Source organism: Elephas maximus, chromosome 2 (assembly GCF_024166365.1).
Source record: "Elephas maximus indicus isolate mEleMax1 chromosome 2, mEleMax1 primary haplotype, whole genome shotgun sequence".
Classification (NCBI taxonomy): domain Eukaryota; kingdom Metazoa; phylum Chordata; class Mammalia; order Proboscidea; family Elephantidae; genus Elephas; species Elephas maximus.
In genome coordinates, this window is record NC_064820.1 from 58,837,824 (window position 1) to 58,852,005 (window position 14,182).

General features: G+C 46.0%; 1 protein-coding gene across 1 annotated transcript; it reads right to left on the reverse strand.

Annotated features, from left to right (window-relative positions):
- Nucleotides 1-448: 448 nt before the first annotated feature.
- CCNO (cyclin O) lies at nt 449-2,867 on the reverse strand. The gene is made up of 3 exons (XM_049863824.1): nt 2,402-2,867; nt 1,578-1,763; nt 449-1,140 (listed from the first exon to the last, which is right to left on the reverse strand). Exons 1-3 carry the CDS (start codon nt 2,795-2,797, stop codon nt 655-657), a joined length of 1,068 nt encoding a protein of 355 aa, XP_049719781.1. The 5' UTR covers nt 2,798-2,867; the 3' UTR covers nt 449-654.
- Between the last annotated feature and the right edge of the window lie 11,315 nt (nt 2,868-14,182).

The window sequence follows — 14,182 nt, forward strand, 5'->3', positions numbered from 1 at the left end:
CCTTTGGACCCCTACCCAGTGCCGTCGAGTCTATTCCGACTCATAGTGACCCTATAGGACAGAGTAGAACTGCCTCATAGTTTCCAAGGAGCGCCTGGTGGGTTGGAACTGCCCCCCTTTGGTTAGCAGCCCCAGCACTTAACCACTATACCACCAGGGTTTCCTTTGGACTCCTAGGAAGAGCAATTCTCAACCTCCTAAAGCAAGGGTCTGGGGACCCAGGCCTAAAAGTGACCCTGGCTTGCCTCATCACTGGAACCGCTTTGTCAAGGACCTCACCGGACCTAGGGCCATCTGGCACAGAGATGCCAACTACAGAGCCGACTGCGGTAAGGAACTTGCATCGTGGCTGATCACCCCATTCCGGGTCTGACTTCACCTTCCCTCCCAGCAGACAGGCGCGCGCAATAGCAACATCCAGAGTCAGACATACCACGAAGGACAAGCCTGTTCATTTGGGAAAAGATTCGGCTCTCTTGTGTGCTCTCAGCAAAATAAACGACGAGACGTTATCATACACTATTTACAACCTGCAGGATGACCTGGTGACCAAGCGGGAGCCCTGAACCTTCTCTGTGGACCAATACTGTACTCTTCCAAAGAAATGGGTGCGGTCCAGCAACTGGACCAGGGAAAGGAGATCAAGGGTCTGCTTTATTTCAAGCTCGGGGAGAGGCTGCACTTCTCGAAAATCTGGAGGGGCAGCATATGAGTCAGGGAGGCCTGGTTGATGGTCACCAGCAGCTGCAGCTTGCCCAGGCAGTCCTGTAGCACCGCCTCGGAATGCCCGCCCAGGAGCAGGTCCACCGGACGCGGGAGCCGCAGCATGCGGTCCGCCAGCGCCAGGCAGCAGATGGCCAGCAGGGAGGGGGGGTAGCTGGTGAAAGCATAGTCCGCTAGACTCAGCTCCGCCACCCCCTGCGCCAGGGCGTGCGCCTCCAGGGCTTCGGAGACCTCCGCCTGCCCGGCCTCCACGCGCGCGTGCGTGTAATGCTCCAGGAAGAAACTGATGGTGGGCGCGCCCAGGCTGAAGTGCAGTTTGTGCAGCACGATGCACTCCAGGTTGCAGAGCTGCTGCCGGGAAAAGGTGCCACAGCACAGGGCCAGGAGCTGCTTCACTCGCGGCGGGTGCACCTCCACCTGCAACACAGGGCGCGTTCAGCGCCGCAGCGTGGCTTCCAGGACAAGAGAAACAGCCCAATTGCAAACCCAGAAGAGGACTCTTCCCCACCCTCTACAAGACTGTCCGGGCCCCGCCTCTCTCTTTCTAACCTTGGATCACCTGGGGCTTACCTCTAGCGCAGTTTAACTACTGTAGCGTTAAAAAAAAGTTTCGGTAAACTTTGAATTTTTTTTTTTTTAGACTAGCATAAGGGTTTACAAGAAGCTATTTGAGACTGTTTCTTTAAAAGCTGTGTGGAAGGACTTTTTAAGAGAATTATGAAGTTATGGCTGTGGGATGTATGTTTGCAAAGGTCTACCGAAACGAATTCAGGGAACCCAGCACTGCGCGCTGGAGAGCTGGGCGGTGAGAATGGCCAAGAGTTTGGTTGCCCTCAGGCGTCCCATGGGGGTACCTGTTTGCAAGCGATGAGCAGGGACGTGACCCCAAGCAGCTGGAAGCAGTCTGCAGCTACCGGTGTGGTGGTGAGGAAGCGGTCCAGAGTGTTCACCGTCAGACACAGCGACTCGAAGGAGAGGCCGAACCGGCGGTGCACGGGGATCAGCCAGCTGAGCAGCTTACAGCGGGATTCCGCGGTCACCTGCTGGGAGAAAGTAGGAAGGCGCGCCTGCTGAGTTTAGGGTAGAGGGAGGAGGAGCTGCAGAAGGGCAGAGCTGCGCAGACCCAAACAGCTTCCCGGGAGGGAGGCAGGAAAAGGAGGAAAAAGCTAAATGCCCTGGAAACTGGGAAACACAGGGGCAGCACTGCCGCCTAAAGAGCGCTGGCGGAGCCCGGAATCGGGACGCCTGGGTTCGTGCCTGGCGCTGTGCGAAGCGCCTCAGATGTATTACCTCGTGTAATCCTTTCAGCAACTCAAGGGGGATCCATTTTGCAGATGAAGAAACTGGCTCAGGGTTGTTAAATAACTTGCCCGAGGACGGTAGGAGTCCGGGCTCGAACCTAGGAACTGTGTTAACTCCTCTGCACTTTATCGTGCCCTCACTAACCAGCTTGGAGACTTTGGGCAGGGCACTTAGGCACTTTACTCCAACTGTAAAATGAGGCGGTTGGCGCGGCCTCCAAGACCCCTTCCGGGTCGGACCGGGGGCGTGAACTGGGCTGGCGCCGGCGGGGACACAGCGGGCTGAGTGGGCACGGTGGAGAGCAGACAGAGCAGGAAAGGTGAGAGCAGCGGGGAGGAAGAGCGGCGGCGGGAAGCGGGCTCAACCAGCGCCTCACTTGTGGCTGCTGCGCGAGCGAATCCCGCGGGTGGAAGTGGCTTTCCCGCGCCTTGTGGAAGTCGTAGCAGCTCTGGCCATAGTCGCGGAAGGTTTGTAGATCTAGTTGTGCCCACGGCTGGGCGCGGCCGGGCAGGGGGCTGCAGCCTCGCGCTGCGGACGCCGTGGGGCTGTCTGCGCCGTCCGAGCCGGAACTGGGGGACTCAAACAAGTCGCAAATGCCAGAGTCACCAGGAAGTGGACGCGAGTTCAGGGGCTGCAGTGGTTGCTTCCTTCGGAGGCGCAAGCGCCTGCTCTTCTTCACCGGGGCGCGGAGGTTCTGGTCGTTGTCCCGCCTCCAGGCCCGGGCGGCAGGACTGGCGAGGCTCGCGGGGCTGGTGGAGCAGGAGGTCACCATGGTGCAACCGGGCGGCCTCCCTACTGCCCCCAATGCCCGGGCTGCGGCGAGCTGGACGCGCGTGGCACAGTGCGAAGGAGGTCGGGCTTGATGGCCGGCGCGGGCCTAAGTACCGGACTGCCCCCTTTCCTCCACCACACCCCCGGCCCCTCACTGGCTGAACGCAGAGCGGCACGAGAACCGCGCTTTCCCGGCTAAAGGACCGCTCCTGGGCTAGCTGCTGGCAAGGGGGAGGAGGAGCCCCAGCCAGCGCCGCACACCCGCCTTCTGCGCGGGTTCCGCGCGCGTCCTCGTTACCGGGGCAACCTGGGCCGGGGCCGCTGCAAGAGCTGAGCCCGGGTAAGTGGAGCAACTGCTGCGCCGCCAGGTGAGCGCTGGGTCCAGCTGCGGGGCTTGGCCGCGCCCGGGAAGGAGATTCTCCCCAGGGGGCATCTCTCAGTCCTTGGCCAGATGGTCTTGACAAACGCTAGCACCTTCCAGGCTGGCTCTAATCCAGGTCGGTAATTGTGTAAAAGATCCTCTTCTGAACTAACTCCAAATGAAGGCGCCAGCTTGAATTCTTCAGCACAGGAAAAGTTTATTTCGGTGACCCATACGGAGTATAACCAATACTCTTAATTCAATTGAGTTTATGATTTTTGTTTCAGTCGGTTCCTGAGCAGTCAGTATCCCTCAATTCCCCTGGTCTCGGGAGCAAAGCCTTGGCTGTTGTGTATCTAGCCAACCAGGCAGGCATTCGTGCTCAAAACAAAACAAAATCGCCCAATAAACCCCAAACAGCAAATCTGTAATAGCTTCTCCCACTCTTTTCACATCAAACCAAGGGAATTGACGCTGCAGAGGTTGGAGGTCCTTGTATCTAATTGCTCACAGACTTTTATTTTTAAGTTATTAGCTTCTGACCGGCTGGCCCTGGTGGTCCAATCTATCTTCGTTATTCCTTGCTTCCGGTTTCCGCTCCTGCAGGGTGAGCAGCTCAGAGAAGTAGAGCGTAATGGGGGAGGGGAGGCCCAGGCGGGAGAGACTGGATCGGGCAGCTTCCTCAAGGCGCCCCTGGGATAGTGCACAGGTAGAAGTCCTGGTAGAAGTTCGAGTCCGTCCCTGGACTGAGTGAATCTTTCTAAGAGGCTCTGACCCTTTAGGATTCCAGTTCCGGTTGAGAACTGGAAAATGGGGTGGGTGGGGGCGGGTGGCGGGGGGGGGGGCGAAGCAGAAGTATCATCTAATCAACCCTGTAGGCATTTTCGAGTGACGGAAAGCACAGATGCCCTCAGCCTGACAAAGTTTCCAGCCCAGCCCACTGCCGTCGAGTCGATTCTGATTCATAGCGACCCTAGAGGACAGAGCAGAACTGCCCCGTAGAGTTTCCAAGGAGCGCCTGGTGGATTCAAACTGCCGACCTTTTGGTTAGCAGCCTTAGCACTTAACCACTACACCACCAGGGTTACCTAAGGTGCTCCAAAAGGTGAGGTTATCAGGTGCAATACCAAGAGCAGGATCAGCCATTTGCACCTCATTTCAGGAGAAGGCTGACAAATGTGTGTAATCAAAGTGTAAATTTCTCTCCCCAGAAATTTAGTGGGAATGGAGTGGAAATTTAGTGGAGTCTGCTAGAGATGCAGGTTGAGGAACACAACTCTTTTCAGGTTCTGGTACCTGTTAACTTTTTCTTTCCTTGTGACTCTGAGCAAGTTTTAGTGTCCTGACCTAAATAGTGTCATCCGTAACATGGGGAAAACCTTTCCAGATGATTCTTACCTACACAGGTAATTCTTACCTACACAGGTAATTCTTACCTATACAGGTGATTCTTACCTATGTAAGTGCCAGGCCTCCCTACCTCCTCCCAGGCTGTTGTTGGAGAACCCTTATGGGAGGAGCAGCTGGTTAAATTGTTTAAATCTGTGGAGGGGAGACTGGATCAGTTATCAGATGTCTTCCTGGAGAAGATTTCTGGATGGCCAAGAAGAACCCAAGGATTCTGATTCTTTATATCGGCCTAGATGGCTATGTGAAACAGTGGGAAGAACTCAAAGTCACCTGCTAGGGTCAGCTTGTCGTTTCCATTTATTGTTCATCTTGGGCAAGCCGCTCACCTGAGTCTCCTTTTCCTTATCTGTTAAATCTGGGTATTTTTTTTATTGATACCTGCCTTGAGGATCCAGTAAAATAGATGTTAAAACTCAGTCCCTATGAATGCAAAATAGTGGCGTTACTTTAAAGCCATTATTGAGAAGTAAAAAATATTATCACACTGGAGATACTCTGAAAAACAGTAGCATCACTTCATCTGCCTTTGGACTGTGGCTTTGTTTTCCTAGGGAGTTGGCCTATAGTTAGAGTCAACTCCCAACAGCTGGTGCCTGAGCTTTGGCCTGATGGGTGATTCCTAAGTATTTGCGGACTGCTGGCTATGCCAGGGAGACCTGGTGGTGTAGTGATTAAGCGTTTTACTGCTAACCAAAAGGTCGGCAGTTCGAATCCAATCCGTTCTTTGGAAACACAATGGAGCAGTTCTACTCTGTCCACACTATGAGTCAGAATCCACTTAATGGCAACGGGTTGCCATGCCAGGAGGAGTCCTGATGGTGCAGTGGTTAAGTGCTCAGCTGCTAACCAAAAGAATGGCAGTTCGAACCCACCAGCCACTCCTCAGGAGAAAGATGTGGCAGTCTGCTTCCATAAAGATTTCAGCCTTGGAAATCCTAAGGGCAGTTCTGCTCTATCCTGTAGGGTCACTGTGAGTGGGAATTGACTTGATGGCAATGGGTTTGGTTTTGGGTTGCTTTGCTGGGCCAGATGCTGGTTATAAAACAGTGAGTAAGACTACATGGGCCCTGCCCTCACAGACCTGACACTCAGATGGAGGAAAACAAAGAAAGCACTTGTGAAACTTACTAAAATTATTAAAGATTTACCATAGAGTATCTCTTGGGTATGTTGTTGTTGTAGTTAGGTGTCCTTGAGTCAGTTCCGAAACACTGCCTGGTCCTGTGGCATCCTCACAATTGTTGTTATGCTTGAGTGCATTGTTGCAGCCACTGTGTCAGTCTTTTTCGCTGACCCTCTACTCTACCAAGCATGATGTCCTTTTCCAGGGACTAGTCCTTCCTGATAACATGTCCAAGGTATGTGAGATGAAGTCTTGCCATCCTTGCTTCTAATGAGCATTCTGGCTGTACTTTTTCCAAGATGGATCTGTTTGTTCTTCTAGCAGTTCATGGTATAGTCAGTATTCTTGGGTATGTTGTTTTTAGGTGCCATCGAGTTGGTACTGACTCATAGTGACCCTATGTACAGCAGAACAAAACACTGCCCAGTTGTGCACCATGCTCACAATCTATCGTTATGCTTGAGCCCATTGTTGCAGCCACTGAGTCAGTCCATCTTGTTGAGGGCCTTCCTCTTTTCTGCTTTTCCTCTTTTCTTTTGGCAGTCCATGGTGTATTCAATATTTTTCAACACCACAATTCAAAGGCGTCAATCCTTCTTCAATCTTCCTTATTCGTTGTCCAGCTTTCCCATGCATATAATACAACTGAAAATACCATGGCTTGGGTCAGGAGCACCTTAGTCTTCAAGGTGACATCCTTGCTTTTCAAATGTTGAAGAGGTCCCGTGCAGCCGATTTGCCCAATACAATGAGTCTTTTTATTTCTTATCTGCTGCTTCCATGGGTGTTGATTGTGGATCCAAGTAAAATGAAATCCTTGGCAACTTCAGTCTTTTTTGTTTATCATGATTTTGGTTATTGGTCCAGTTGTAAGGATATTTCTTTTCTTTACGTTGAGGTGTAATCCATACTGAAGGCTGTGGTCTTTGATCTTCATTGGTAAGTGCTTCAAGCCCCCTTCACTTTCAGCAAGCAAGGTTATGTCATCTGCATAACACAGGTTGTTAATGAGTCTTCCTCCAATCTTCATGCTCTATTCTTCTTCATATAGTCCACCTTCTTGAATTATTTGCTCAGCATACAGATTGAATATGTATGATGAAAGGATGCAACCCTGACACACACCTTTCCTGAGTTTAAACCACCAGTATCCCCTTGTTCTGTCTGAACAACTGCCTCTTGATCTATGTACAGGTTCCACATAAGCACGATAAGCGTTCTGGAATTCACATTCTTTGCAGTGTTATCCATACTTTGTTATGATCCACACAGTCGAATGCCTTTGCATAGTCAATAAAACACAGGTAGACATCTTTATGTTTTTGGTATTCTCTGCTTTCAGCCAAGATCCATCTGACATCAGGAATGATATCCCTGCTTCCACGTCCTCTTCTGAATCTGGTCTGAATTTCTGGCACTTCCCTGTTGATATACTGCTGCATGTGTATGTCAGTTTGTCGTCGTACTGTTGGGGCTTGCACGTTGCTGTGATGCTGGAAGCTATGCCACTAGTATTCAGATACCAGCAGGGTCACCCATGGTGGACAGGTTTCAGCTGAGCTTCCAGACTAAGACAGACTAGGAAGAAGGACCTGGAAGTCTACTTTTGAAAAGAATTAGCCAGTGAAAACCTTATGAATAGCAGCAGAACATTGTCTGAGATAGTGCCAGAAGATGAGTCCCCCAGGTAGGAAGGCACTCAAAAGATGACTGGGGAAGAGCTGCCTCCTCAAAGTAGATACGACCTTAATAATGTGGGTGGAGTCAAGCTTTTGGGACCTTCATTTGCTGATGTGGCAGGACTCAAAATAGGAAGAAACAACTGTAAGTATCCATTAATAATTGAAACTTGGAATGTAGGAAGTATGAATCCAGGAAAATTGGAAATCATGAAAAATGAAATGGAACACATAAACATTGATATCCTAGGCATCAGTGAGCTGAAATGGACTGCTATTGGCCATTTTGAATCAGACAGTCATATGGTCTACTATGTTGGGAATGACAGCTTGAAGATGAATGGTATTGCATTCATCGTCAAAAAGAACATTTCAAGATATATCCTGAAGTACAAGGCTGTCAGTGATAGGATAATATCCATATGCCTACAAGGAAGACCAGTTAATACAACTATTATTCAAATTTATGTACCAACCACTAAGGCCAAAGGTGAAGAAATTGAATATTTTTACCAGCTTCTGCAATCTGAAGTTGATCAAACATGCAATCAGGATGCATTGATAATTACTGGTGATTGGAATGTGAAAATTGGAAACAAAGAACCATCGGTAGTTGGAAAATCTGGCCTTGGAGATGGAAATGATGCTGGAGATCACATGATAGAATTTTGCAAGACCAAAGACTTTTTCATTGCAAATATCTTTTTTCACCAACATAAACTGTAACTATACACATGGACCTCGCCAGATGGAATACACAAGAATCAAATTGACTACGTTTGTGGAAAGAAATGATGGAAAAGCTCAATATCATCAGTCAGAACAAGGTCAGGGGCTGACTGTGGAATAGACCATCAATTGCTTATATGCAAGTTCAAGTTGAAACTGAAGAAAATTAGAACAAGTCCATGAGAGCCAAAGTACAACTTTGAATGTATCCAACCTGAATTTAGAGACCATCTCAAGAACAGATTTGGCACATTGAACACTAATGACCGAAGAGCAGACAAGTTGTGAAATGACATCAAGGATATCATATATGAAGAAAGCAAGAGGTCATAAAAAAGACAGGAAAGAAAGAAAAGACTAAAATGAATGTCAGAAGAAACTCTGAAACTTGCCTTTGAATGTCCAGCAGCTAAAGCAAAAGGAAGAAATGATGAAGTAAAAGAAATAAACAGAAGATTTCAAAGGGCTGCTTTAGAAGACAAAGTAAAGTATTATAATGACATGTGCAAAGAGCTGGAGATAGAAAACCAAAAGGGAAGAACATGCTCGGCAGCATTTCTCAAGTTGAAAGAACTGAAGAAAAAAATCCAAGCCTCGAGTTGTAATAGTGAAGGATTTTGGGGGAAAATATTAAATGACCCAGGAAGCATCAAAAGAAGATGGAAGAAATACACAGAGTCATTATACCAAAAAGAATTGGCTGACTTTCAACATTTAAAGAGGTAGCATACGATCAGGAACTGATGGTACTGAAGGAAGAAGTTCAAGCTGCACTGAAGGCATTGGCGAAAAACAAGACTCTAGGAATTGATGGAATATCAACTGAGATGTTGCAACAAACAAATGCAGCCCAGGAAGTGCTCACTCATCTATGTCAAGAAATTTGAAAGACAGCTACCTGGCCAACCGACTGGAGGTGATCCATATTTATGCCTATTCCCAAGGAAGGTGATCCAACCAAATACAGAAATTATCGAACAATATCATTAATATCACACGCAAACAAAATTTTGCTGAAGATCATTCAGAAGTGGCTATAGCAGTATATCAACAGGGAAGTGCCAGAAATTCAGGCCAGATTCAGAAGAGGATGTGGCACCCAGGGCTATCATTGCTGATATTGGATGGATCTTGGCTGAAAGCAGAGAATACCAGAAGGATGTTTTCCTGTGTTTTATTGACTATGCAAAGGCATTCGACTGTGTGGATCATAACAAGTTATGGATAACATTGCAAAGAATGGGAATTCCAGAGCACTTAATTGTGCTTATGAGGAACTTGTACATAGATCAAGAGGCAGTAGTTGTTCAGACAGAACAAGGGGATACTGCATGGTTAAATTCAGGAAAGGTGTACATCAGGGTTGTATCCTTTCACCATACCTGTTCAGTCTATATGCTGAGTAAATAATCCAAGATAGCTGGACTATACGAAGAAGAATGGGACATGAGAATTGGAGGAAGACTCATTAACAACCTGTGTTGTACAGATGACACAACCTTGCTCGCTGAAAGTGAAGAGGACTTGAAGCACTTACTGATGAAGATCAAAGACCACAACATTCAGTTGAATTACACCTCAACATAAAGAAAAGAAAAATTCTCACAACTGGACCAATAATCAAAATCATGATAAACAGAGAGAAAATTGAAGTTGCCAAGGATTTCATTTTACTTGGATCCTCAAACAACACCCATGGAAGCAACAGTCAAGAAATCAAAACACACTTTGTATTGGGCAAATCAGGTGCAAAGGACCTCTTTAAAGTGTTGAAAAGCAAGGATGTCACCTTGAAGACTAAGGTGCTCCTGACCCAAGCCATGGTATTTTAAATTGTATCATATGCATGGGAAAGCTGGACAATGAATAAGGAAGGTCAAAGAAGAATTGATGCCTTTGAATTGTGGCGTTGGTGAAGAATATTGAATATACCATGGACTGCCAAAAGAACAAATCTGTCTTGGAAGACGTACAACCAGAATGAGCCTTAGAACCAAGGATGGCGAGACTGTCTTACACGTTGGGACATGATACCAGGAATGATCAGTACCTGGAGAAGGGCATCATGTTTGGTAAAGTTCAGGGTCAGCGGAAAAGAGGAAGTCTCTCAATGAGATGGATTGACACAGTGGCTGCAACAGTGGGCTCAAACATAACAACGATTGTGAGCGTGGTGCAGAACTGGGCAGTATTTTGTTCTGTTGTGCATAGGGTCGCTATGAGTCGGAACCAACTGGACAATGCCTAACAACAACAATATACTGCTGCAGCCGCTTTTGAATGCTGTTCAGCGAAATTTTACTTGCATGTGATGTTAATAATATTGTTCAATAATTTCTGCATTCGGTTGGATCTCCTTTGTTGGGAATAGGCATAAATATGGATCTCTTCCAGTTGGTTGGCCAGGTAGCTGTCTTCCAAATTTCTTGGCATAGATGAGTGAGCACTTTCAGTGCTGCATTCTTTTGTTGAAACACCTCAGTTGATATTCTGTTAATTCCTAGAGCCTTGTTTTTCGCCAATGCCTTCAGTGCAGCTTGAACTTCTTCCTTCAGTACCATCAGTTCCTGATCGTATGCTACCTCTTGAAATGGTAGAAAGTTGACCAAGTCTTTTTGGTATAATGACTCTGTATTGTTTCTATGTTCTTTTGATCCTTCCTGGTTCATTTGATATTTCCCCATAGAATCCTTCACTATTGCAACTCAGGGCTTGAATTTCTTTCTTCAGTTCTTTCAGCTTGAGAAATGCTGCCGAGCGTGTTCTTCCCTTTTGGTTTTCTATCTCCAGCTCTTTGCACATGTCATTATAATACTTTGTCTTCTTGAGCCACCCTTTGAAATCTTCAGTTCACTTCTTTTACTTCATCATATCTTCCTTTTGCTTTAGCTGCTTGACATTCGAGAGCAAGTTTCAGAGTTTCTTCTGACATCCATTTTAGTCTTTTATTTCTTTCCTGTCTTTTTTATGACCTCTTGCTTTGTTCATATATGATGTCCTTGATGTCATTCCACAACTTGTGTGGTCTCTTCAGTCGTTAGTGCTCTTGGGTTTAGGATTGGGAAATAACATACAAAGCCCACAGTTAAATGTGAATGTCAGATAAATAATGAATAAATTTTTAGTATAATTATGTCCCAAATAGTTCGTGGAATGTATTTGTATTTTAAAAATTATTCATTTATATGAAATTCAAATATTGCAAATATAAAATTGAAATCTTACATTAAAAAATTATTGCTTATCTGATATTGATATTCAACAGGGTGTCCTGTATTTTTATTTTCTACGTCTGGCAATCATACCTGAATGCCATGGTAGGAGCAACTAATCTGTTCTGGAAAAGCTTCCCAGAGAAAGTGGTGGTTAAGCTAAGATAGGAGGTGGGAGAAAAGAGGAGAGACACCTCTGCAGAGGCACAGAATATGGGAGGGTCTGGAAGCATGATTCGTTGGACATTCTGAGACCTACCTGATTCAGAATGACTGGAACACAGAGTTGGGGGGAGGGGATGGAGGAAATGAAGTAGGGAAGATAATAGCTTATACGTAAAACTTACATGCCAGCTATGTTACCCTCTTTATTTAATCTTTACAACACTCATTTCGTCTTTACAACAACCTTACCAGGTAGATTCTATTTCTGTCCCCATTTTACTGATAAGAAAGCTGGGGCATAGAGAGGTGAAGGGATTTGCCCAAGGCCACACAGCTAATAAACAGCAGAACTAGGATTCAAACTCAAGACAGCTTAGCTTCTTGTTCCACAGTGATCAAGCTATACAGCTGCAGTGGCAAGATCATGTAGGACTTTGTAGGTTACATTAAATGTTTACGTTATGTTTACATGTAAACCCATTGTTGTCTGCCCCATAGGGTTTCCAAGGAGCGCTTGGTGGATTCAAACTGCCAACCTTTTGGATGACAGTTGTAGCTCTTAACCACTATGCTACCAGGGTTTCTGGTTGACAGGTAGGTAACATTAAATGTTTAGATTTTACCCGAAGACATTGAAGGGGTTTGATTAAGGGCAAGAAATGATGTATTTTTTGTTTTAAAAGGTACTCTGGCTGCTGAGTATGGATTAGAGGGGCAAGATTGAAGTCCAGGTAGGTGCAGTAATTCAGGCAAGAGATGATGGTGAGTATTGAGGAGACAGAGGAGTCCCTGGGTGGTGCAGATGGTTAAGTGCTTGACTAACTGCAAAGGTTGGTGGTTTGAACCCACCCAGAGGCTCCTCGGAAGATGGATCTGGTGATCTGCTGCTGAAAAGTCACAGCCATGAAAACCCTGTGGAGCAGCTCTACTCTGCAACATGGAGTTGCCATAAGTCAGATTAAACAACAACTGGAAACTAAACAACAATGAGGAGTTAAGAGATTAGATTCTATAGTTATTTAGAAGACAGATTTTAAAGGAAGGATCAGCGTCGAAGGTCAAGAGGAAGCCTCCGAGATCTGACTTATACATCTGGGCAAGTGGTTGGAGCCTCCCATAGATCTGATAAACTAATGGTCGAGAAGAAAATGGCATGAGTTTCCATTCAGTTATGCTTTTACTGTAGAAATAGAACTCAGTCAGAATGCAAGCATTAACACAGTGTTTAAATAAAGAATACATGCATGTCTTTACAAGTAGTTAGCTTTTATGTTCTCAAATGTTGCTTCGTTGCAACTGTATCCCCAGGATTTGATTGAATTAATTCATGAGAACCTTTGTACATTTAACCTGAACTTGTGCATAGCTCTACTGAGCTTCACGGAATTTGGCAAAAACAATAAGCCTTGAAAGGAGTTTTTCTGACTTAGTGTAGCTTTTCAGCCATTAGCAGTCTTTTAATTCCGGGGATTGTTTTTAGTTTTTTTCTAACTCTTCCAGCACACCTCATTTCAAACTGATTAAATCTGAGAGAAAAGCCCCTTCTACTTGCCTTCAAAGCTGAGGGCTAGATCTTCTATCTAGGACTGCTTTCCCCTGCTTCTAAGAAGAGCCTTATGTTATCTTCCTTGGGTCATCTTTCTCACCTGGGGGGATTCTGTATTTTTCCTTAATAGATGGAGTTAGAAAGCAAAGAATCTCAGCCATCTCTCCTTGAAGATGGCGAGCATGACATTCTTTACCTCTTTCCTTCCAGCCTCTGAAGTTACAGCTTGTGCTCAACATCTACTTTAAGCCATTCATTCACTTATTTGCCAAATACTTATTGAGTGCCTACTATGTGCCAGGAACTTTTCTAGGTGCTGGGAATATAACAGTGAATAAAAAGGCCCCAAATACCTGTCCTTATAAAGCTTACATTTTAGTGGGAGGAAACATAAATGATCAAATAAATGTGTATTTAATATGCCAGGCAGTGAAAAAGGCTATAAAGAAAAATAAAACAGGAAAGGGAAATAGGAATGGTAGGGCATGTAGGTTATAGGAGTTTTAGGTCAGGAAAAGCCTCGATGAGTGTCATGGATTAAATTGTATTCTCCAAAAATATCTGTCAACTTGGTTAGGCCATGATTCCCAGTATTGTGTAGTTGTCCTCCATTTTGTGATTGTAATTTTAAATCCCAATCTCTGTTAATAAGGCAAAATTAGATTACGTTAAAGAAGATTAGGGTAGGATTGTAACACCCTTACTAAGGTCACATCCTTGATCTAGTGTAAGGGGAGGTTCCCTGAGGCGTGGCCTGCACCACCTTTTATCTTACAAGAGTTGAAAGTGGAAGCGAGCAATGGTGGGGGGACTTCACACCACCAAGAAAGCAACACCAGGAGCAGAGTGAGTTCTTTGGGCCCAAAGTTCCTGTGCAGAGAAGTTCTTAGACAAAAACCTTCCTCCAGAGTCAATGGAGAGAGAAGGCCTTCCTCTGGAGCTGGTCCTGAATTTGGACTTGTAGCCTACTGGACTGTGAAAGAAATTTCTCTTTGTTAAAGCCATCCACATGTGGTATTTTTGTTACAGCAGCACTAGATGACTAAGACACTGAGCAAAGCAAAGACTTGACCAAAGACCTGAAGGAGTTGAGGGAGTGAGTTAATGCGTGTTATCTGGGAACAGAGCATTCCAGGAAAGGAAACAGCAAGTGCAAAGGCG